Below are 23,184 nucleotides of genomic sequence, written 5' to 3'. Positions count from 1 at the left end.
ATATATATATATATTTATATTAGGGCTGTCAAACGATTAAAAATTTTAATCAAGTTAATCACAGTTTAAAAATTAATTATCACAAAACCCATCAATCTTTTATGCATAACAGAACACCGACATTTTGATTGGGTGGGCACGACTCACGTCTGGGTGGGCCGTGCCCACCCCGGCCCCCCCATAGATCCGGCCCCGGAAGAGATGCCAAAACATATGGCAGAAAACACAGACAAGACTGAAAAAGCAGTTTAAAATAAACGGCTGTATTTTAAGCCAAAAGAACTGTTGTTTTTGATAGAACAATATGTCTATATGCAGCCATAGCAGTTTCATGGTGCACTAAGCCTCCGAACTATTTTTAATTTGTCCGTTTTACCCTGAAAACCCCCGCTTACAGACATCGCGCAACAGTTTTTGTCTTAACCTAGCCATAAAAAGAAGGTAATTATATGATGTCTAATATTTAGTTTAAAAAAAAAAAAAACGACTTAAAAAAATTACTCTCGCATATTTTAAACTTTTAGACGAATTACGTCACAATGAAAAATTTGGCGTCTGTAAAAAAAAGTCACGGGTATCTACCTCATAACTATCGCTTAATTGTATTTTTTTTTTTTACTGTCGCATTTTCACTGATATGTTAGATGATAACCGATCAAAAAAAAAATTGAAAAATAATGTTTAAAAGGGTAACTATATGACAACGAAAATCTCAACCCCTTGCTGTCTGCGGTTTCTGCCTCTATTTGTGCAAACAGCTCTTACAAAGAAATAACTTCTAATTTAACTTCCTTTTGCCCCCCCAAAACCATCCAATTAATTTGTAATCACTATAAAAAAAAAATTTAAAAAAAAAACAATTCATTACACAGAATAATCGCCCAGGCCTAGTACTCAGCCAAATCAATTGCCTTAGAAGTGTGAAGTAGCAAAATCGACCAAAATTTAAATAAAGACTATATAATAGAAGCACACAAACAACATGTTTTCCTGTTTAATATAGTTTATTTGTCTTCACTATTTGACAAAGCGAGTGCTTCAAGAACAATATTAACAACACAAACATCACAGTTGATCCATTACAGCAGTGAGTGACTCCCCGCCAACCATCATGAACTTCTTCTCCATCCTCTGGGGGGAGGGCAATGACACACAATATTGACAGCTTAACACAACCGGATACATTAAAACTGCAATTTAAAGCTAACAGACACACACAAAAAAGGTATTAGTGGGAGCTTGGAAGCGGAGTCTCTTTTTTTCCCCAGACCATCACCTCCCAAACTCCTCCATGTCCCCATGATGATTGCTTGGTCCCACACATGCTAAACAAGGAGACAAGAAGTCTATTTCTTTTGTTTGTTTGTTTGGTCCTACTTCCAAAATACTTTCAACAGTTTTGATTTGTTCGATCATAAAAATACAGCAGGTCCCTTTCAGTGTGCTCCTTTTTAAACACCTAATATTTTAATCGTCATAATTAAGTTCAGTAGACAGCGCAGGCCAGTGATGCATGGATGGAGGAAGTGTGTGGGGATGAAGGGGTTAAGGGTTAACAGCTGAGCAGATAGAAGCCTAACTCGGTCACGTGGTTGCTTTTTAATAGGCGTGATTGGCCACGTAGAGGGACTGTCCAGCTGCGCCGGCACTGCCAGAGGACTCGTACTTGCCCATGGCGGCCAGTCCGTTTGCCTAAAAAAACGAGAAATGAAATACATTCAACACGTCTAGCACCGTCAATGGTGCTTAACCTCCAGTTTAGATGACTTGGATGTCTATCCTTGTCAATGGCAGGTAATTAGATAAATATTGTAAAATTTAAACCACCCAAGAAATAAAACTGCTACAGGGGTCCACACCCAGAGTATATTTCTTTGCGGGGATGAGACTTGAATAAATTTGCACCATATATTGGCTCTATTTAATTTGTGACAAACCTGGGCACGCTTGATGAATTCTTCGGTGGCGGCCTTCTCGTTGTTGAGGTCCCCTCGCCACGCCTGCAAGGCCGAGGCCTGCAGCGCGCGGCCATAAGAGAAGGTCAGCGCCCAGGGTTTGGCCAGGGGGCAGGTATTGATGGCGTTGAGGTTGACACTGGCCTCCTCCTCGGACTGCCCGCCCGACAGGAAGGTGACGCCTGAAAAGGGCAACGATGAGCGATCGGCCAGGCTCACGTGCCAGGAGGACACGACTTCGGCGGATTCTCACCAGTGACGGCAGGAGGCACGGTGCGACGCAGGGCGGTGACGGTCGCCATAGCGATCTCATCGCCACTGTACTTGCTGGGGCAGGCGTGTCCGGCAGTGACCATGTTGGGCTTGAGCAGAGTGCCCTCCAGGTAGACGTGGTGGTCCGAAAGAGCCTTGTACACAGCGGCGAGAACCTGGCGGCAGACCGGAAAGTGTTAACCAACGTTATAGACACTACAATGCACAGCTTTAGACTTTTGTTGATCCTTGTACCTTCTCGGTGACATATTGGCAGCGCTTCAGGTCATGATCTCCGTCAGGGAGGATCTCTGGCTCCACAATGGGAACAATACCATTCTGAAATCAAAAGCACACATTAATCGTATTAACTTGGGCCAAATCAAATGTTACTTATTGATACAAGTTATTATTTATTGTGGATGATTAAAAGTTTTTGTTATTGTTTTGTCAAAAAGACAATCAGTTATACAGTAAATTATTCCACAAGAAAGTTTGTGTCTTTGTGTAGTTATTTTGTATTTGGGGGCTAACAACACAAATAGGTGGAGAAAAATATTTAAAAGGTTTTGCACTACATGCACGTTATTTTTGTTCAACATTGAACTTTTTTCTTCTTTTAACTCCTTATAGGGCAAATGACTATTTTTGATAATAAAAAAAATGGTAGGCCTATATATGTGTGTGTGTGTGGTCGACATGACCTAACAAGTGATGTCTACATATATATGCCGGATCTAAATTATACAATTTTTTTAAAATAACATTTTTATTAGCATATTTATTGATTGTTTTATTTCTTAATAAATTATAATAGATATTCTTAATACTTTTTTTTGTTAAACTTCATAGTAATTGATTCCTTGAGTCCACATTTGAACTTGGAGGACTGGCAGTGAATGCTCATCTTTCAGTGCCACTTACAGCACAAGACATCCAATCCGTTTTGACTGGAAGGGAGACCTCCCAGTCAAAATGGATTGGACATCAAGCGCCGCCAATGGTAGCCAATGAGTTTAATGAGTGCCCTCAGGGTTAATCTTATTTCAGTCTTTTGTTCTTATTGGCTTTTTAAAAATATATGTGGGAGAGAAAAAAAATCTGATATTGTACTTTTAGACCACATCGCCCAATCGAACTAGCAAAAGCAGTCACCTCGTGACCTTGAATCGTCTTCTTTTCTGACATTTCTAAAAGGCAGAGGCGCACAAATGCCAATTTAAACAAACGTGCCAACCTGCTGGCAAATGCTGGCGTAGCGGGCCAGCACGTTGGCGTTCTCAAAGATGGCCAGCTCGGATGGGGTGGTATCACTGATCTTCAGCACGCAGCGCCACTTGGCAAAGTCGGCGCCGTCCTTTTTGTACTGAGCGCAACGCTCTGACAGCCCGTCCAGACCTTGCAGTGCAGACATACAAGAAGAGGTCAAGGACAAGAAGACATGGACATAATAGTTTGTTTAGTGTTACGCACTGCTGCCCCCTCCTCTTACCTTGAGTTGTAGTCTCTCCATTGGTTCCAGCCAGGGGAACAACACCTTTGTCCACCTGCAGAAAAAAGGGGATTCAGAGACTGGGTAAACTCGCTAAACCTTATTCAAATACAAATCGTTATTTGTATCTTTTTAATTTTAAGAATTGAAAGAAGTTATTTAAAGAGATAACTAATTAGAAATGAACAAAAAAATGTATGCACTAAATGTAATCAGAGAACTTGATGGACTTGGTTAAAGAACAAAGTGGGCCACACTGTTTGACATCTTGTGTTGACACAACACATAGGGAGGCCTCCATGAATGTCCCTAAACATGCCGTGTCTGCATTTTACCCTCTTAACTACTTTGCTGCCATTGATGGCGATACCCATCCAATTCATTTGAAGTGAGAGGGTGGCAGCGAATAAACAATTGTTCTTTCACTGCCACTCTCCCACTTTGAATAGATTGGACCTCCATAGAGATAAACTCATTTAAAGTCAAGACCAAGATGAAATGAATCATTGGACCTCTATTATTGTCAATGGCACAAAAAGAGTTCAAAATTGGGCATCTATTTTGAGCGCACACCTTGATGCCGACGACAATGCCGCGGCCCTTGATGAGCTTGGAGAAGGGCGTGCCATCGTCGGTGCTCTGGTAGAGTGTCTCGTGGAAGAAGATGACGCCGCCGATGCAGCTGTCGATGCGCTCGTCTGCCGTGAACAGCAGCTGGCGGTAACGCCGGCGGTTCTCCTCTGTGTTCTCCACACCGATGGGGGTGAAGCGTTTCGCCATGCTGCCTGAAAGCAGCGCACACTTATATGAAGGTGTGAAGCACTTAACTCTTTGCCTGCCACTGACGGTGATAGACGTCAAACTTGGAGGGCAATAAATAGGCTTTGGTGATAAATCCATGTTATATTAAAGTTTTTTTTTCAATCATGGATTATTTTTAAAAATTGATTAGTGGCATCTCTTTCTGTTCTTTTTTGCCCAAAAAAAGAAATCTAGCAAAAAGTTATTCAAAAGATTATCCCATGAGAAAGAGACTGTTTCTTTGTGATATTATTACTTTGTATTTGGGGGCTGACAACAAAAATAGGGGGGAGAGAAAAAGATATTCAAGAAACGTTTGTACTTTATTTTGTTCATCATTCAACATTTTTTAACTCCCTTATAGGGCAAGTGACTTTTTTGTCATTCAAAAACTATCCAAATTCACATATGTTAATTAAGAATAAATTTAAATTAATTCAAACATGAATTTTTTTCATAGTATTTAACTCAATTCCTGGCATTGACAACGACAGACATCCAATTACGTTAAACTGGGAGGACTGGCTGTGAATGGTCATAATGACTTCATTGAGTGCCATATTAAGTGTTAAACTTTTTTAGTGCTGCAACGATTAATCGATTAACTCAAGTAATTCGATTAGAAAAAAAAGATTCGGATTTATTTTGCTGCTTCAGGTATTCATTTAATTTAATTTAATTAAAGTGGCGTTGTAATGGTTTGTTTTGAAAGTGTTCACATTTAGTTTTATTGATTTAGGTTGATACACTGCCCTGTAGTGGCAACAGTGAATATGACATAACTCATTTGGCATGGCTGAATCCAGCTGCTCCCTGTTAAGACCAACATTTAAATGCATTCGTAATTTATGGATATTATTACCCGTTTTTTTGTGGGAATATGTGTTTCAACCATTTGTTAAAAGCTTTGTTCCCCAAAAAAAAAACCCTTTTATAGCATTTAAGCTAGCGGACCTTTGCTATGTAAGTTAGCTAATTGTTCTTTGTTGCACTTAGATTCTCATTTATTTATTTATTTTTTTAATACCTTTTGAGGCTCACTCAAGGTATTTTAATTTTTTATGTTCCTTATCAGATTAATCGATTATTCGAACTAACTAGTTCATCGATTAATCGAGTACTAAAATAATCGATAGCTGCAGCCCTAAACTTTTTTTTTTAGCTCTTGTTTTTTTGTTCTTAAAAAGTAATGGGAGAAAACAATCGTAAATCTATTTTTTGGTGAGAAATATTTATATTTGATTTTCAATGTTATTTCTTATTGATATATCAAATGAATCGATAACTATTTCGATCATCGATATTCCTGACCTAAAAATCAATCAAATCCTTTTCTTTGAGCCTCTGAACAGCATATATTGTCTCATTTCTGTAGTTCTTGATGAAAGCAGTCTGATTGATTTCGTAATAAATCAAAATAAGATACTAGCGAACATCTGCATTTGCTTTGGAAAACAATGATTCAGTTACGTAGCTACAATGCAATCGTCGTCCAACTTTTCTCGCGCCATAGTTTATAGTTTCAATGCAAATTAACATTTGGTATTTTAAGCACAGAGGAATAGATGACTAAATACTGTATAGGCTAATTAGTTAACTATTCAAATAATCATTTGTTGCAGCCCTAGTGAAAACACACAAGTACTGAACCAAACCTGTGGACTCATCGGCGGCGAGGATGCCCTTGCCGGGGGCCACGATTCTCAGGGCAATGTCTTGCAGCTCCTTCTTCTGGGCGGGAGTCAGTGCGGGAAACTGGTGAGTCATGGTGGCTGAAACACAAAAACACAAGGGGGGCTCATGTCACGATTCAAGCTTTATTGAACCCATCAAACACAGCGACCTCAGCTGATGCTTCAAGGGTGCAATGGAATGTTCTGGCATCCCACTGAAGCCGTTTTGCATCACACCAGACTGAATTTTCCTCAAAAGGTGCCTTCAACACATGGTACGTCTTGGGAACGGAGGGAAGCGGCAAGCAGTCGGAGACGTGCTGGCGAGCATGCTTACCATGCTTTTATCCCTCTCTCCCGTTGCTTTCCCTTATAAATAATTGATTATGTAAGCGTTCTGCTGCACAAGCAGACAGGCAGAACCATTATGTAATGGGAGGCTGCACAGCTCGGCTCAGCTCGCTATGCTCTCCTCAGCAACGCTAACGTTTCATTCACATTTTCTTTGACAGTGCTTAATCTTGGTCGTTGTGATGCCACCACAGAAGGAGACCTTTGATGACAAAGAGCAATGCAGCATATTCAAAAAATCTTTAGTGCTTCCTTAACTTTCAAGTTTTTAAATTAACTGCAATGTTGAGGCACATTCTTGCATTGAATCAATTTATTACAGCTTTTTTTTTTTTTTTAACCCATTGAGCAATACTGTTTTAGGAGAAAAATGTCCTGCAATGGCACTTTATGTTCCATAACAGTCTCTTTATACGTATTTGGCCAGGGATATTTTCTGATTATATTCATAGATTTGTATGTAAATCTGATTAAATCCAATCTATTTGTGTTCACGATATTTGCCCCTGTGTGTTTTTCATTCAGTTGTTCACCAAGATCTATCCAGATTTTTTGAAAAATATATTTTGAGGACAAATAGGATTGTGATTAAATTACAAAGTCGCAAATTATTTTGATTATTTTTTTAAAATTAAGTCCCAACCCTTGTGGTTATCCATTATTCTGTTGAGCTCACTACGTAGTGAGTACGGTAACTTTTATTTACCCTTGCATGACTGCATACAGCGTCAAAATTTGTGTTCCAGTTTGTACTATGTCGCCGTCCCATAAACTTCCAGCCCAAGTTTCACACAAAGGGGGGCATTTATGCGTAAACAATGCGCCGACGGGTTGACAAAGTGAGTCGGGTTTGGAGGCCAGCCAACAGTCCGCGCGCATCCTGCGTGCTAATCCTCGGCTTAGGGATCGTTGTGAAGTAACAACACACGCAGGTGAACGTGAAGACATCAGATCCTGTTGTTTACACTTGGTAAAAGGCAAACAAAAGGCATTGCTGACCAGAGGAAATGCACGCTCAGCAAATAGCAGCCATCTTTTGTCAAGCGCAGACAAACGTGGGTGCCTGAATTTGTTGCTCACATCTTTGGAGACAATGTCAACAGCGTGAAATTGTGAAACATCACAATTTAAATACCACAGTTAGGCGCGTCATCTGTCAATTTTTTTTAAACAAAAAAAAAAAAAACAAAAAAAAATCTTATAATGATAAGAAGTAGGGGTGTGACAAAATATCGAAATGGTGATATATCGTGATACTTTGAGTCCCAAAAGGTTATCAATATGCCCATGCCAAGATTTGAAATATCGTTTTAAAAATGTGTCAATGTTAAAAAAACAAAAAGGAACCAACAAGTTGCTACCAAAATCTTCCGCCATAATAGTGCTTCAGTTAACTCTATGGCTGCCATTGACGGCGCTCGACGGCCAATCCATTAAGACTGGGAAGGGCGAATGAACGTTCGTTCGTCCGTTCGAAACCATTCGCAGTCACTCTTTCCGGTTTTCGGGGCATTTACAGGTCACTTCCTGTACTTTCTAGGGCATTTACAGGTCTCTTCCTGTTACGTTTGAGTCAATGCCTCTTCATTCCTGTGTCATTTCCTGCTTTGTAACCCAAAATCAAGAGGAAGTGACCCATAAAATGGCACCAAATCCACAAGACGTTACTGAAAATCAACATGTAATGAACTGAAATATCCTAAAATGACTTTGTCGCCTGGCATTGGGTGCCACTGACGGCCGTAGAAGTGCCCCGTTTGAAGTAGGAGGGGTTCATTCGCCGCCACCCTCCCAGCTCAAATGGATTGGAAGTCTACTCGTGATGAACTTACAGCAGAAGGATGAAGATAGCTTTTTTCTGTTTATTAGTTGTTTTGTAGAAATATTTCCTAACCAATGTATCTATAATCGTTGTATTGTCATCTCGTGAGATCATCGTTATAGTGAGCTTTGTATTGCAAATCATATCGTATATTTAGATACAAGGAGGTTTCCACCCCTATTGATAAGTTGGTTTTAACTCACTGGCTGCAACTGACGGCGCTAGACATCCAGTCCATTTTGACTGGCAGGACAGCGATGGTTCGATCACTCCAACCAGATGCCTTAAAACCAAACGGACGACTTACTTTTCAGTTCCAGGGTTGAGACTTTTTTTTGCACGCTCTGTTATGAATGACATTTTGTGTTTACTGATTTTTATTTTAAATGTGTCCATTTCACACATTCTTTTTTAATCTAAGAATGTGTGACTTGTTAGGCATGTTGATACCGCCAAGAGACTTTCAGTCAAGGCAGAACTGTCATGATATAAACATGTAACATAATCCTAAAACACCACAAGAGCAGGGGGAGCGTCTGCAGTGTCAGGGCAGGAGGTGTGGGGCCTCCAGTCACAGCCTGTTGCATTCGCCATTTCAGCACTGCGACATCGACAGTGGTCAGCCCATCCCCCACTGTGACATCATTTTAATTCACCGGTTGCCACTGACGGCGATAGACGTCTAATCCATTTGAACTGGCGACCACTACTGGCTGCCAGCCTCTCCCACTTCGGATGTGCATCGTCATCAATGGCACTAAAACATGAACATCATTCACTGTTTCAAAATGGCCGCAAGTGTCTCGCAAGCCATCTTATAGGTAAGCATCTTTTAGAAAAGGGAAGCTAAATTAATTGTTTTCCTAATGCAGTTTAGAGGAACGTAAAGACAACATTTCAAAGATTATAGTAAGCACTAATGGTGTCAGGATTACTTAGCAAAACGTGACATTATGAACAAGTTATGGTAGTTGCGCAGTTTATTGGGGAATCTCGTCTTAGAAAATGTTTGAGAGCCGCAATGAAATGAAAATAGACTTGACTCAAGTCAAATACTGTCCTATCTTGATGAGTACTGGAATAAATTGAAAATTTTCAAGAGAAAAATCAATCACAATAAAGATGGGAGGGGCGAATGAACAAATGGTCATTCACCCCCATTTAGGCATAATTAATTGGACGTCTAATGTCGTCAATGGCAGCCAATGAGTCAACATAGCCACTATTATCGTGGAAATTTTTGGTCTAGTGGAAAATGTTGGTAGTTCAATCTTTCGAAAACACTGACATCTTTTCAAACGATATATCGATCCTTGGTTCGAGCAAACCGATTTTTGATAATGAAATGGCACTTTTGAGTGCATTCAACGTGCAGTGTGGGAAAATACAGGACGTTCGGATGGCCACGCCCCCTTTCCACAGAGGATGCCTACGTGCTCGGGAACAGCTACTCGCTCACGCGCAAGCCAGCCTTCCTCATCACTGTCATTGGCATCACACGTGCACGCACACGCGCACGCACAGCTTGGCCAAGTCGAGCGATAATACACGAACACGCAACAGGCTACCTTGTCTTCGTTGAAGGTCATTCCATTTCACCCCTAATTCCCTAATTCTATGGCGTACCCACACCAAACGCTTTGGAAACGTATAACGATGTATTAACGTGTGACACAAGGGGAAATGTATTTTTTGTAGCGCTGTCAAGGGAGAATTCACGGTTAGCTGACGGTTTATGCTAGGCAAGATGAAAGGCGAAGCATCACGATGGGAGGGGAACAAAATGGCGGAGGAAGTTGCGATGGGAGAAAAAGGTCTTCTTACCTGTCTTGTGGGGAGGAAGTGCGAGAAAATAGAAGAGAGGAGGTTGTAGGACGACAGATGCCAAGCTTCAGTGCTTCACCGACTGTGCTGCAGAGCAACGTGACGCTTTACAAAACCTTCAGGGAGCGGAGGATGGGCGGGGCTAAGAGGGCGACGCGTCATAACCGAGGGAGGCAGACCAGTCGCTAATGCGCACGCGCGGGAGAGCATCACTCAATCTCCAAAGCTGTCGAAACGACTTTTAGAATCTCAAAAATATGTGTGATTATCTGTATTAACGCAATTAACTCTATATAAAACTACTAAATGTACTGGTGCGCCTGTTTTCTGGATAAAAGGGAAATAAAGTGTTTTTATTAACACGTTAGTCATGATTTTTGGTGGCGTTGAACTGCATTGCGTCATATGGATAGCAGTTCCTATTTTATTGGCTGGTGAGTCTTGCTCAAATAAACACGCCATACAGCAATAATAGAAGTGTTGCTCTTTCATTAATAAAAGCTTGTGCCAGCCTGATATTAACTCAGTGGCTGGTTGAGGGTAATTGACGAACGAGACTCGATTTAAAAAATCGCCAGCCAATTAAAATGCATTTAATGAATATCGATATCAATGGTAGTGAATTAGTTACCATCAACAATGTGAATTAGTTACCATCAACAATGTTTCAGTCATAGCATAAATGGATCATGCCTGAGTATAACGCAGAATGCTCCCTCACCCTAAAAAATTCCCTTTGAGCAAACAAAATGTTTGCATTAGATATCATTGTGCAAAATTGTATGTAATCTCCCATCCAACGTGTCATAACAGTCTCCGTGTTGGGCAAGATCTATTGAGAAAAGCTGCATGTTGAAACCTGCCCCAATCATATTTCTCACAATGCCAGTCACAAAAGTAGCACATTTACTTCATTTATTAATGTTCAAAAAACATGTAAACATCCAAAACTCTCTTATAAATTGTATAAAGAGGATTATTTGTATATACTATACATATAAACAAACATTTGCATACCAAAAACACAAAAGTCAGGATCACGTGTGAGAGGCATTCAGGTACATTGAAACATACTTTATGACCAAAAAAAAAAAAAAAAAAAGTTCCCTTCTGTCAAAATGCTAAGTTAAAGTTGTGACGTTTCCACAGTGGTAAGACGAGATGTAAAGTCAACGTTATTTAGGAAAAGGCATTTCTTTGCGCAAGTGACTACACAGAAAATAAGAGTGCATTGTCTTCAGGTAGCGTGACCATTGTTTGCAAAATAACAGTTGCAGCATATCCAAAGCCCACTAAAGATAACGTTTCCTGTTGTGCAAACACAAAAGGTATAAAAGGTGCTTTTCATGGTGGAAACAAGTGTTCAGGCCACAGGATACAGTGCTTAAAATATTGTAAATAGCTGTCCGGCTTAATTAGACAGCATCAGCATAGGCAGAAAAGCTTCACAATTTAGCGCTGCTTGTTAATCACAGGTAGTGTTGCTCCAAAATCTAGACGTACTAGTATCGGTACCGATTCTGCACTAAACTGATGTCATACAGTAGGTATAGGGGAGTAGTAAGAAAAACCGTGCAGAGAGTGTGCTATATGTACTTTTCAAGATCTCATTTCCAACCGCAGGTCACTCTACCCAAGATGGCCGACAGCTACAAACACTGCCATTATAAAAAAAAAAAAAGGAACCTTCTGCTGGGAATTTCAATGAGCGAACGTTCATTCATTCGCTGTCCCACTTCAAATGGATTGAATGTCTAGTGCTGTCACTAGCAGCCAATTAGATAAAAAATAAAATTAGTTTTTCCTCTGGCCAAGAAGCAACCTCTCACCAGTTTATTACTTGTAGACATCTAATTCAATGTTCATTTGCTGCCGGAACTCCCCTTCGAAAGGATTGGATGTTAAGAAATAAAATGTATTCTTTCTCTAGGCAAAATGCACCTTCCCACCACTATGTTTATCCCTAGATGTCCAATCCATTTGAAGTGTGAGGGCTGCAGCGAAGAAACTTTGGTTCATTCAATGCCAGTCCTCCCAGTTCAAACGCCAGTCCTCCCAGTTCAAACGGCTTGGATGACTATTAGCGATAAACTAATTTTAATCCACCAATAAGCCATTTTAAGTATGGACCAGCAATTTTGTCACTCGCAAACTTTAAAAAACCTGTACTGTACTGTACTGTACTGTACGTGTACTGCTTAGCAGAGTTCATGTGTCAAACGAACACCTCCCTACGCGGTCCTGCTTCCTGCGGCGGCGCATCGGGTGTGTGCGGCGGGCTGAGCAGCGAGTCGTAATCGAAGCCTTTGAGTGGCTGCAGTGATAGCGTGAGGCCTCGGCGGGCTTTGGCGGCACGATCGGGTCGCTCCCTCAGCTCCAGAATCACCTATAAAGAACAGCCACATGACTTTACAAAATGTATGAAGAGGCATCATCAAGTATGGGTATTATAGTCGTCATACTGCCATTGAGGCTAGGCCTGGGGCGATAAATTGATATTATGAATTATTTAAGTTTTTTTATTGTAATTTAAAAAAAAAGTTAGTTTTGTTGTTGTTTTGCCAAAAACGAAATCTAGTAACCAGTAATTTGAAACATTTGTTCATTCACCCCTCCCTGTTGAAATGAATCGGACGTCTAGCACCGTCAATGAGCCAATGAGTGCCTTATAAAGGGTTAAACTTGTTTTTCGCTTTCTCGGTCTTTTGAGGCAAATCTGTAACAACGTGTAGCAAAAGTCGTATCGCGGTGTTAAAATGCTTAAGATAGCAAAAGGCATGTTTATTTCATATTTCACACGGTATTTTATGCTCCTGAATGAAATGGACCGCTTGGATGTGTGTGAAAGCGATCGATTTATACATTCAATTTTTTGAATCCCGCGCCATGAAAATGAGTGACTTCCTGGATTGAGGAAGAAGGCGAATGTGACGTCACCCGGGTCAGCATCTCACAATACAGGATTGCTTTATAGCGTACAGATGGACTGCGGATTCAGCCGATTTTGCGGAATAATTAGTTTATTTTTTGCATCACACCAGCCAAATGTGCTGCAGGTTTTTGTTGCTGCACCAGGGAGAGGCGTGTGAGCCTTTTGGGGTTTCAAAAAGTTCCCATTCACCACAAAGATTGGCCATAACAAGTCCGACAACTGTGGGACTATTGGACTTAAGAGGAAGTGAGTAAACTATGTGTTTTGTATTATGTCAAATACTGGAATCGTGGCACACGTTTTAATAAGGAAGTGGCTTGGATTTTGTGGCTGACAATGTTCCTTGTCCACTGAGAAGGCCACTCGGCCGATGACTGGCGGCTTGTCACACACCCCTCTCAGTCCTCTTTGCGTGCCCGTCGAAAGCACGCTATAGCCGGCTTATGCTTGTGCAGTCCCCCGCTTTCGTCTGCGGTTCTCCATATCATCCAGACTTCCCGACCCCTCTGCCCTCTTTGAGTCCCCAGCGATAGACCACTATCTTCGGGTTGGGCTCGGGTAGCCACGCGCTCCGACGTCGGCCGCTTGTTCGGCAGTCATTCTCCAGCTTCTTCCCCGGCAACGAGCACTCCAGCCCACAGGGAGGTTGGCCGATCGGTGAAGACGATCAACACTGCCGCCGTGTTATATGATCTGGGGTAGTTTTGTTTTTTGTTTTCGAAAGGCGAGAAAAAGACTTGGAAAAGCAGCTCGGTTCGGGTTAGCATGTCGGCTAGCTGTCACGCCTCCTGTTTTGTTTACGCTCTTTCCTCCATCTCCGAAGCCGGGGCAGAGAAATGACAAAAGCCGGACTAACTCCGGTGGCATAAAATACCGTTCGGAAGGTGCAAGAAGTCGACAGTTTTGACCAATATGCAGTCATTTTGCCCTGTCGTACTGGATAAATGCATTTTTAACATTTAATTTTCCATTTAGCACAAGACTGTTATTTGTCAAGACCATACCATTTATTTAGCGATTGGGGAAAAATACTTGGATAAAAATAATATCCTGTAAAATATTGGAGTTGAGAGATTGATACAATGACATTTTGCTGCTTTCTTTGTCGCATTTCCTCCTTCTGAATCTTCCCCCTCAATGGGGGAATATTCGATCCTGAATTCTAAATCAGATGAAAACGTGACCCTGCCGACGTCATCCTCCATCTTGGGACGCTAGAGCGCTATAATGACAGGCGGGGCTAAATGGCAGATTAAAATACTAATTTCTCGTCATCTGCGCTTTGCCAAATTGTTGTATATAGTCGAATCGTCTCAAAATATGGTTCTAATTCATATAATAATGCTATTTAAGATTTTTTATGCTGTCACAGGAACTTTAAAGTGAAATATCGCAGCAATTTCATCAGCAAATTTTCTTGTGAGAAAAAAAGTTGACTTACCTCCACAGGGTGGCGCTGCAGTAGGTTTTGGTCAAAGCTGAGCCCACGGAAGAAGGTCTGGCGTTGGAAGCGATCCAAGGTGCGTAGTCGGCGGGTGGGCATTTTGCACAGCAACTACAGAGAAACATGATTGTGCAAATGATCCCATGGGGGAGGCCCTGCTCTGCAATTATCAAGGTATGCTCACCTCGGTGATGAGCATGGCCAGAGGGGGGCTCAAACTGAAGGGCATTTCATAGGGGAAAGACCGCACCCGCCTCAGCATGCCACAGTGGTCTGGCTCTGGAGGCAGAGGGAACTGGGCGAGGAAAATTTCATACAGAGTGTAATCATCCGCATCAATGTCAAGCTTTAGATTTTTTGACCAGGTTGGAAACATCAGTAGAAGAACTGGGCAATAAGGACTAAAAATAAAATGCCAGATTTTTATTTACCGAAAATTTTATATAGGATTTTTTTTTTCCAGATTTTACTGCATTTTAAGGAGACGTTAAGATCAAAAGACAAATTACAGATAGGTAAATACAGAGATAATAACTTCAAAAGGAAACAAACTATTTCTCATGGGATAATCTGTTAAATAACTGGTTGCTAGATTTCCTTTTTGGCAAAAAAAAAAAAAGACAAACATAACCCAAAAAAATCGTCCTCAATATAAAACTTGAATTAATTCATGATATCTTTTTATCTCTCAGGCCTACTCAGAAGTTTCCATGACAACACACCTTGCCGGTAGCCAATGAGAAGAGCAGGATTCCCAGCGACCACCAATCGGCCGCGTGGTTGTAGGGACCGCCGCTCAGCACCTCGGGTGCTGCGGGGCAGACAGAACGTGCTAATGAGTCACGACAATACCCTCATATTATCATTTATGTTGTTATATGATGTGCCAGAACGTTCGTCACCCATGTATTGTATGGTCCCACAGATGGTAAAAGCCCGGCCTCCCCGCTCCAGGCGACGGGACAAACCAAAGTCAGCCAGGCGAAGGTGTCCTGGAACACGCCATTGGTTCAAATAAATCATTTTAGTGTCTGTCATTTTCATTGACAAATATTAAACAGATTTTAGGATGTTCTGGAAGCCAACTGACACTTTTCTGCCCTCTACTGGGGAAATATGCAGACTCACCATTGTCCGTAAGCAGAATGTTTTCCATCTGGAATGAAATTATACCTAACTGTAAGGTACAGTTTGTGACTTTCTTAATGGAAAAATACTTGAAGAGGTAAATATAACAGACTTTCACACCTTCACGTCTCTGTGGATGATTCCAAAGTCGTGAAGAAATCCTACATGGAACAAAAAGCAGATATGAACAATCTTGCTCCACACGCAGCGTCTCAGCTTGGGAGCCCCCTTTTGTCTTAATAATGTTTTTTTTTTAAATAACTATTACAACCGTGAACGGTGAACTCACCAAGTGCGCAGCCAAGCTCAGCAGCAAACACCCGAACTGTGTCCTCGGCAAATAGACCAATCATCTGCCAGTAGGTGTACAGGTCGCCAGTGCCGCAGTAGTCGCACACTACAAGATGGAAGAGGCACAATCATTTTGCACACATATACAGTATAACCTTTTCTTGGGCACTTATTGGCTGCCATAGATGGCACAAGACGTCACTGGAATTGAAACATGAGCATTCACAGCCACAAATTGAACATTTATCCTTGACGATAACAAGCAGTTAAATAATTATTAAAAGTTAAATTATTTAAATTATTATTATTGGGGGGCTAAATTTTTTTCTCATATTAAAGCACTAGGTAACTTTTCAGTTTTACTCGATTTTAGCGACGCCGGTGGACAGAACCGGTAGTGTTTTGCCTTAAGGAAGACTGCGTTTCCCATGAGGACCAGTGCACACCCGCATAGTGTCGTGAAATCATTCTCCAATTATCAATCACCAGTTGTGCCTAAACAATAACATGACGGTTAGCAACCGTGTGGCAACCCCCCCCCCCACCTCGTCAGCGCTGATGAGTTCAGTTGGATGGGGGGTGGGGGCTGACGTCAGCGAGTGAACGCCGGGACAATGTTTATTCTTGAGTATCCTTTTATTGTGGTAGCCTTTGTTTCCTCCTCAGACAAAACTTTTGGTCTCTTTTGTTGCTCTGCCGTCTTTGCGGAATTAGCGCAAAAATGTTTGCATACATATCCGTCTTTATATTGAATGGGGAAAGGGGGAAGTGACGTCATCAGTGACCTAAAGCAGTCAGCACATTTGTAGTTTTTTTGTGTGGCAGGGTTGCTGCCACCATTGTCAAAGTTAAAGAATGCCGGTGAAAGCGATACAGACCCCTTCAAGATATAAAAAAGGTGTCAATCAACTAGTTGTCAGTCAACGTACCATCACAAATGTTATGAAAATATTTTATAAAGGTTAAAAAGTTACCTAGTGTTGCTTAAAATGTGTTTTTATTAAAATTGTATTGATTTTTAATTACACTTATCCATATATATATATTTTAAAATAAAAAACAATGATTAACGATAAAATATAAGTATAATTTAATTATAACTGAGAGCTAGCGTCCACATGTGTGGACATCACTTGTAGAGCAAATGTTAAAATTGTGGCCTACACAACCTGAAAAGTCTTTATACAGCTACATTTTTAAAAAATGACCAAAAACAGTAAATGACCCGATAAAGGGTTAATACAATGCTATAGTTTAATACAATGAGTTATACTGTGATAAGTATAACTCAAGAACTGATAAAGGGATTATTATCTAGCTTGCAATAAATGTTTGTAATATAAAATGGAAGAGGTGATACCACTTTGGGGTAATGAGGTCAAAGACGTCAGATTTGGTATTCTTACTCGACTAAAGTATGTATAGTTACAGTTCTATAGGTGTGTTCCAGATGTTTATTTCTATTGTGCAAGGAGCCAGTGATGATGAAAAACTGGGAAAAATGACCATTATGACACCTCTCACTGTTATCTGCATACACTCAGCTCGAGAGTGCATTACTGTATTGATGTGATTCCCTTAGTCAAGCACAAATGTGGGGTGGGTAAAGGAATTGTGTGGGAGACAGGGACGGTGGGGGTTCTCTGAGGTCCTGAGGGCCAGTGCGTGTGCGCTCTTTTTCACAGAGTGGAATGGGCAGCAAAACAAAGTAGGTCACACTTTCTGAATCACTGAATGATTGGAAAGGGGGAGGGTAAAAGCAGAAAACGCAACACAGCACTATTTTCCGAGCATTAGATTGGGAGATTATCGGTTTGGAAGTGAGGATGTGCATAGTGAGGTTGAAGTTGGGGTTTTTGGGTAGGAGCTCAGGGGGTTCACTGCTCTGTGGCGGACTCACTAATGTAGAGGTGGCGCTGCGTCTGCCAACAGTCCTGAAGGTCGTGGACAAATGGATGCCGAATCTGACGCTGCGGGCAAAATTCAAAAAGTTGTGCTACCACTCAGTTCCAGGTGGGAGTAGACGCTAAAACTAGTGGGAAATTCAAACACTGTACCCAGAAGAGCACGCACCACAGAAATAGCAGTACTCACCTGGACTATCACCTCTTCTTTAGACTGCTCCAGAACGCCCAGTCGGAGAATCTCAGATTTGGGTATCACCTGCAGAAGGGCACATTGTCATTACGACATACCTATTTTCACATTGTAAGATTTGCTTTAAAGATAAGCTGTTCAGAAAACGAATGAGTGAATTATAAAGATGCGTGTTTTTTTTTTTAACGGCTTTAATCTTTTGTAATGAATTGATTGTTATTAAAGCGTAAAAAGTCCCAGCCCCAATTCATTTGTAAACCATTCGGCAATGCTTGACTTTTTACATTTTCAGTCAGACTGACCTTAACGGCGTATGTTCTCTGTTTGGTCTTATCTTTCACCTTCAAGATGGGTCCAAAAGAACCTTTGGCGATGTAACCTAACACCTGACAGAGTGAGACACCATCAGACACCCTACTACTAGGCATGGGTCCATATTGCAAAAAGCATCTACCTGAAAGTGCTCTTGACTAGGCATGGCCCTGTGGGGGAACTCAGGCAAGAACATGGCGACGAAACCCGGCAGGCTCCACTCCGACCTGAGCTTGTCAGGACCTACGCCTGCCAGCCTCAATACGTGCTCGGGGATGTCGGGTGCCCTGCCTTGAAGCATGCGCCGTCTACCCAGGGGCAAAGCGGACGGCGCCAGGCGGCACAAGGCAGCAGGCAGCGATAGGCCCATGCCGGACAGAAAGCCACGCCAGCCTGACGAGAGGGACTCTTCCTCCCGGCCATCAGCCGGCCTCTGGTGGAGTTTGGGAAATCACTTGGTAACACTTTTTCTTAAACAGTTTATAAACAGTTCCCAGGTCTTAGACATGTCTCGATCAAAATATCACAATGAGCAAAAATTATAAACATTAGACTAATCTATATTATATATTTAAAACATATCTTACATATAAAGCAACACGTGGTAACTTTTCAGTTTTGGGTAATTTTAGCGACGCCGGTGGAGAAAAGTGGTAGTGTTTTGCCTTAAAGTGCATGTGACACGAAAAAGCATGTTTATTTCATAATACACGCGGTATTTTATGCTCCTGAATGATATGGACCGCTTGGATGTGTGTGGAAGCGATCGCTATATTTATTTAGTTTTTTTAATCCCGCGCCATGAAAATTAGTGACTTCCGGCTTCGGTCTTGCATTGAGGAGGAGGGCGCTGTGACGTGTACGGTAGAAGACGTCCTCTTCTCTATACAGCGTACTGTTGTGTCTGAGGACGAAGGATTCAGCTGATTTTGCGGATTAATATGTTTATTTTTCGCATCACGCCAGCCAAACGGCTGCAGAAAAATCATTCTGTATGAGGGAGAGGCGTATGCGCCTTTTTGGAGTTTCAAAAGGTTCCCATTCACCGTGGATATTTACTGTGGGACCACTGGACTTAGGAGGAAGTGAGTAAACATCTTGTTTTGTATTATGTCAAATATTATTACAGCGATTACAAAGTAAACACTACAAACTTTCTTTAAATAAAGGACTACTTACATTTGATCATTGATAGGCATGTAAAAAGCTCTCCTCATGCTCATTAGCAGCACGTTAGCTGCACAACAACTGCAGCCGCCCTCCTCCGGAGAACGAACTGTAAATTGCTCTCCGCCGGGCGGTTTGCCGATCCGCGAAGACAATCGACAACCCAGTCGTCATGTCAATAAATCCAGGCTAGTGATGTGTGATTTTCCGATTCGAAGACTTTGAAACATCACTCGGTTCGGCTTAGCATGTCGGCTAGCTGTCACACCTTTTGGTTTGTTTACATTCTCCGAAGCCGGGGAAGGGAAATGACATATGTCCGATTTAGGTGTCATAAAATATCGTTCGGGAGGTGCGATAGTAAAGGTGAAGTCGACAGTTTTGATCATTATGGAGTAATTTTGCCATGTCGTCCTGAATAAATGCATTTTTATTATTTCATATTCCATTTAGCACAAGACTGTTATTTGTCATGACGATGCCATTTATTTAGCAATTGGGGAAAATACTTGGATTAAAATAGTGAAGTAAAGAGACAGAAACAATGACATTTTGCAGCTCTCTTCGTCGCGTTTTCCCCGTTGTGAATAGCTCCCCCTCGACGGGCTGACTGGTCCTTCTCAAGCCATTTATATAGCTATTGGGGAAAAATACTTGGATAAAAAGAATATCCTGTAAAAATATTGGCATAGAGAGACTGAAACAATGACATTTTGCGGCTCTCTTTGTCGCGTTTTCCTCGTTCTGAATAATTCCCCCTCAATGGGCTGAATAGTAAAACCGATGAGCCCAGTCTACCGCTGACGTCATCCACCTGTTGGGGACGCTAGGCCCTATAATGGTAGGCGTGGCTAACCGGCAGATTAAAAGACTAATTTCTCGTCATCTGCGCTTTGCTAAATTGTTGTATATAGTCGAATCGTCTCCAAATATGATTCTAATTCACATAATAATGCCATTTAAGACTTTCTCCTGTCGTATGCTCTTTAAGGAAGACGTTTCCCATGAGGACCAGCGCACACCCGAACAGTGTCGTAAAATCATGAATGAATCAAAAATCAATCTCACAGTCACCTGCGGATGGATTAGATGGACAAATTAGATGGACAACATTTCTACAACGTTTCCAGCGGCTGTGTGAAGGACGGATAGTAATACGGTAATTAATCCAGTTGTGGATAAAAAATAGCATATCCTAGCAGCTTCTTTTTTTCCTCCTCAAACAAAACATTTTTCTCTTTTGTTGCTCTGACATATTTGCAGCATTCCCACGAAAGCGTTCGCATCGACTTCAGTCTTTATGATGAATGGGAAAAGGGGGGAGTGACGTATGCTGTAAAGCAGTCAGCACATTTGTTTTTTTTTTTGTGCGCGTGTGTGTTGCATGGTTCCTGCCACCCTCCTCAAATTAGTGCCGGTGGAAGCGATACAGACCCCCTCAAGATATAAAAGAGGTGTCATTCAACTAGGTGTCAGTCGACAAACTCGACATATTATCACAAATGTTGTGAAAATATTTTATAAAGGTTGAAAAGTTACCTAATGTTGCTCTAAATATCATATAATTTTAATAAACATTTTCTGTATTTTCTTCCCATGGTAATATTGGCCTGTTTTAGGGTCAGCTGTAAATAAGCCCAAATGTTACAGTAATCACGTCACACACGCATACGAGCTGCCATTTGGCATAAATTTGTGTGCGTGGGGGGGAAATTAGCATATAAAGGCAGTCGGACATCCGGGCATTAATGACGTCACCAGCCACAACAAAGCGTCACCATATTGAAAACGGGGCAAAAGACGAGTCACAAGCAATTGCTCTGTCGTGCACTGTAATACAAACGTGTTGAACTTTCGTCTTATTTGCGTTCTTTTTTCCGTCAGAATAACTCAAACTTGCTGTGTTCCGGGTTATCAAACAAGGATGAGTTCGGAGCCGCATTTGAAGTTCTTCATTCTTCCTTGTGAGAAGAAAAGGAGAAACAAATGGCAATTAATCGAGGAACAGTAAAAGAAGACTGTTCCGTGAACTATTCTCGCCTGTGGGAACCTAAATCCAAGCACAGTTACGTTTGCAGCCGACAATTTATTACTGGTGAGTAAACTTTAATCGTTTTTTTTTTTTTTTTCCCAATTAGCTGCTACGATTCAGTAGACTAGGCAGTGTTTATTATTAACGTAACCGGCAACTCGCAAAGCGTTATTTTTCTTTTGCCGTGAACTGCTCCGATTAGTCGTATAGTATATTATTCGCCTGGAGGGAATTGGTTATTTTGCTGTGACGTGTTCACGGCTAAATAACGCTTGGAGGTGAATTACCGGTTACGGCAGAAATTATCACTCCGTATATACTACCAGTTTTCTTAGTTCCACACAGTACATATTCCACGTAATTGGTAAAGGTCAACTTACTGGGTGACTTTATGAGGTAGTTGTAGATGTTTCCGAACTCCACTGCAGGCCATTCCTTTGGATTGTTCATCCAGCTATCAGCTGCGACTTTGTATGAGCAGAATTGCAAGCCAATACACGGTAATTTTAAATTGTATCGCCTCATCGCGTCTGTTGGCAGTGTCTCGTGATAATAGTAAGCCATGTTTAAGACGTTTTTATGAAAAAAGATGCAAAACACACCTGAAATATATGAATTTCAGACGTTTGTCTACGGAATGTTTAGCTGTGCGTGCCCCCTTCGCAAAATGGCGACACGTTGCTCAGCGAGGTGACGTCATCGTGACATAACGCCGACTTCCTTTTACAATTAGCATGATGCTACTTTTTTTTTTTTTTTTTTACAATTCCTAGCGAAACTGCAGTGTTTAAAAAATGGCAGTTTACTTAACTGTAATGTAAGGGAAAGGAATTACCCGTACATTGTCTTTTAAGCGAGAGAAAGGTGGCTCTAGAATGTCATTGTGTTAAGAAAAAAAATGTTAAAACTACATACTTGCGTGTCGACGAGCCTTTTGGTTTTAAAACGAGATAACTGCGTCTCTGTCAAGTACGAGGATGCTCCACCTCTTTACACGTTCGAAATCGAAATCCAATGCTAAACTTTTTATTCAACTAAACGTTTTCTCATCATATTCATACAAAGATGCTCCAGGGGCTAGGGATAATCGAAGCAGCTCAACTAGTGTACTTAATGAAGTGGTTGAGTCACGTGACGTGCCTCCTACAACATAGTAGCCTACGGGCCACAGCAGATGTGCAGCCCGTGTGTAACGGAGGGTGTAGGATAATTATTGTGCCTCCCGTTTAAATACGTATCCTTTAAAAATAACATATAAACAAGTATGCACGGGCGTCATCATCACCACGGAAACGGGGGCACCCCCCTCCAATCACATTCGCCAAAATGCACCCCATCTATTTACCTTCTTGCTGCCGTCGGCGCCCATCTGCGAGCGCGCCTCATCGGAGCCGTCGCGCGGCTCCGGAACCTTCTCTATCCAAAACAGTTACGTAAACCTCGCAAAGTGAGAGGAACAAATATCACTTTCAATCGATAATCGACACGGAAACAGAGCGACCGCTGCAATATGGCGACATTATAAAAAGAAGACACAGGTTAATCCCGGGTGCGTGTGACGATTCCATAAATCCACCCACTCTCTCGTTAGCCAATCAGAGGGCGGAAACC

At 41.6% G+C, this 23,184-nt stretch overlaps 2 protein-coding genes across 3 annotated transcripts; both read right to left on the bottom strand.

Annotated features, from left to right (window-relative positions):
* Window positions 1-985: 985 nt before the first annotated feature.
* Window positions 986-10,338, bottom strand: aldocb (aldolase C, fructose-bisphosphate, b). Its single transcript, XM_057821765.1, has 9 exons — window positions 10,171-10,338; window positions 6,156-6,272; window positions 4,273-4,484; window positions 3,700-3,754; window positions 3,445-3,605; window positions 2,463-2,546; window positions 2,209-2,383; window positions 1,938-2,137; window positions 986-1,692 (listed from the first exon to the last, which is right to left on the bottom strand). Exons 2-9 carry the CDS (start codon window positions 6,265-6,267, stop codon window positions 1,600-1,602), a joined length of 1,092 nt encoding a protein of 363 aa, XP_057677748.1. The 5' UTR covers window positions 6,268-6,272; window positions 10,171-10,338; the 3' UTR covers window positions 986-1,599.
* A 570-nt stretch (window positions 10,339-10,908) lies between these two features.
* On the bottom strand, window positions 10,909-23,173 carry rskrb (ribosomal protein S6 kinase related b). 2 transcript variants are annotated; one of them, XM_057821345.1, is made up of 13 exons: window positions 22,919-23,173; window positions 18,517-18,807; window positions 18,365-18,448; window positions 18,060-18,128; window positions 17,866-17,935; window positions 15,964-16,071; window positions 15,795-15,835; window positions 15,675-15,702; window positions 15,449-15,538; window positions 15,269-15,357; window positions 14,731-14,841; window positions 14,544-14,657; window positions 10,909-12,556 (listed from the first exon to the last, which is right to left on the bottom strand). In XM_057821345.1, exons 1-13 carry the CDS (start codon window positions 22,940-22,942, stop codon window positions 12,386-12,388), a joined length of 1,290 nt encoding a protein of 429 aa, XP_057677328.1. In that variant the 5' UTR covers window positions 22,943-23,173; the 3' UTR covers window positions 10,909-12,385. The 2 variants fall into 2 exon arrangements, with proteins under 2 accessions (XP_057677328.1, XP_057677329.1); XM_057821346.1 differs by having other exon boundaries at window positions 10,910-12,556; window positions 21,954-23,172.
* Window positions 23,174-23,184: the final 11 nt, after the last annotated feature.

Source organism: Corythoichthys intestinalis, chromosome 18 (assembly GCF_030265065.1).
Source record: "Corythoichthys intestinalis isolate RoL2023-P3 chromosome 18, ASM3026506v1, whole genome shotgun sequence".
NCBI lineage: Eukaryota > Metazoa > Chordata > Actinopteri > Syngnathiformes > Syngnathidae > Corythoichthys > Corythoichthys intestinalis.
The sequence above is the reverse complement of the archived record's forward strand: the minus strand, read 5'-3'. Positions and strand labels throughout refer to the sequence as shown.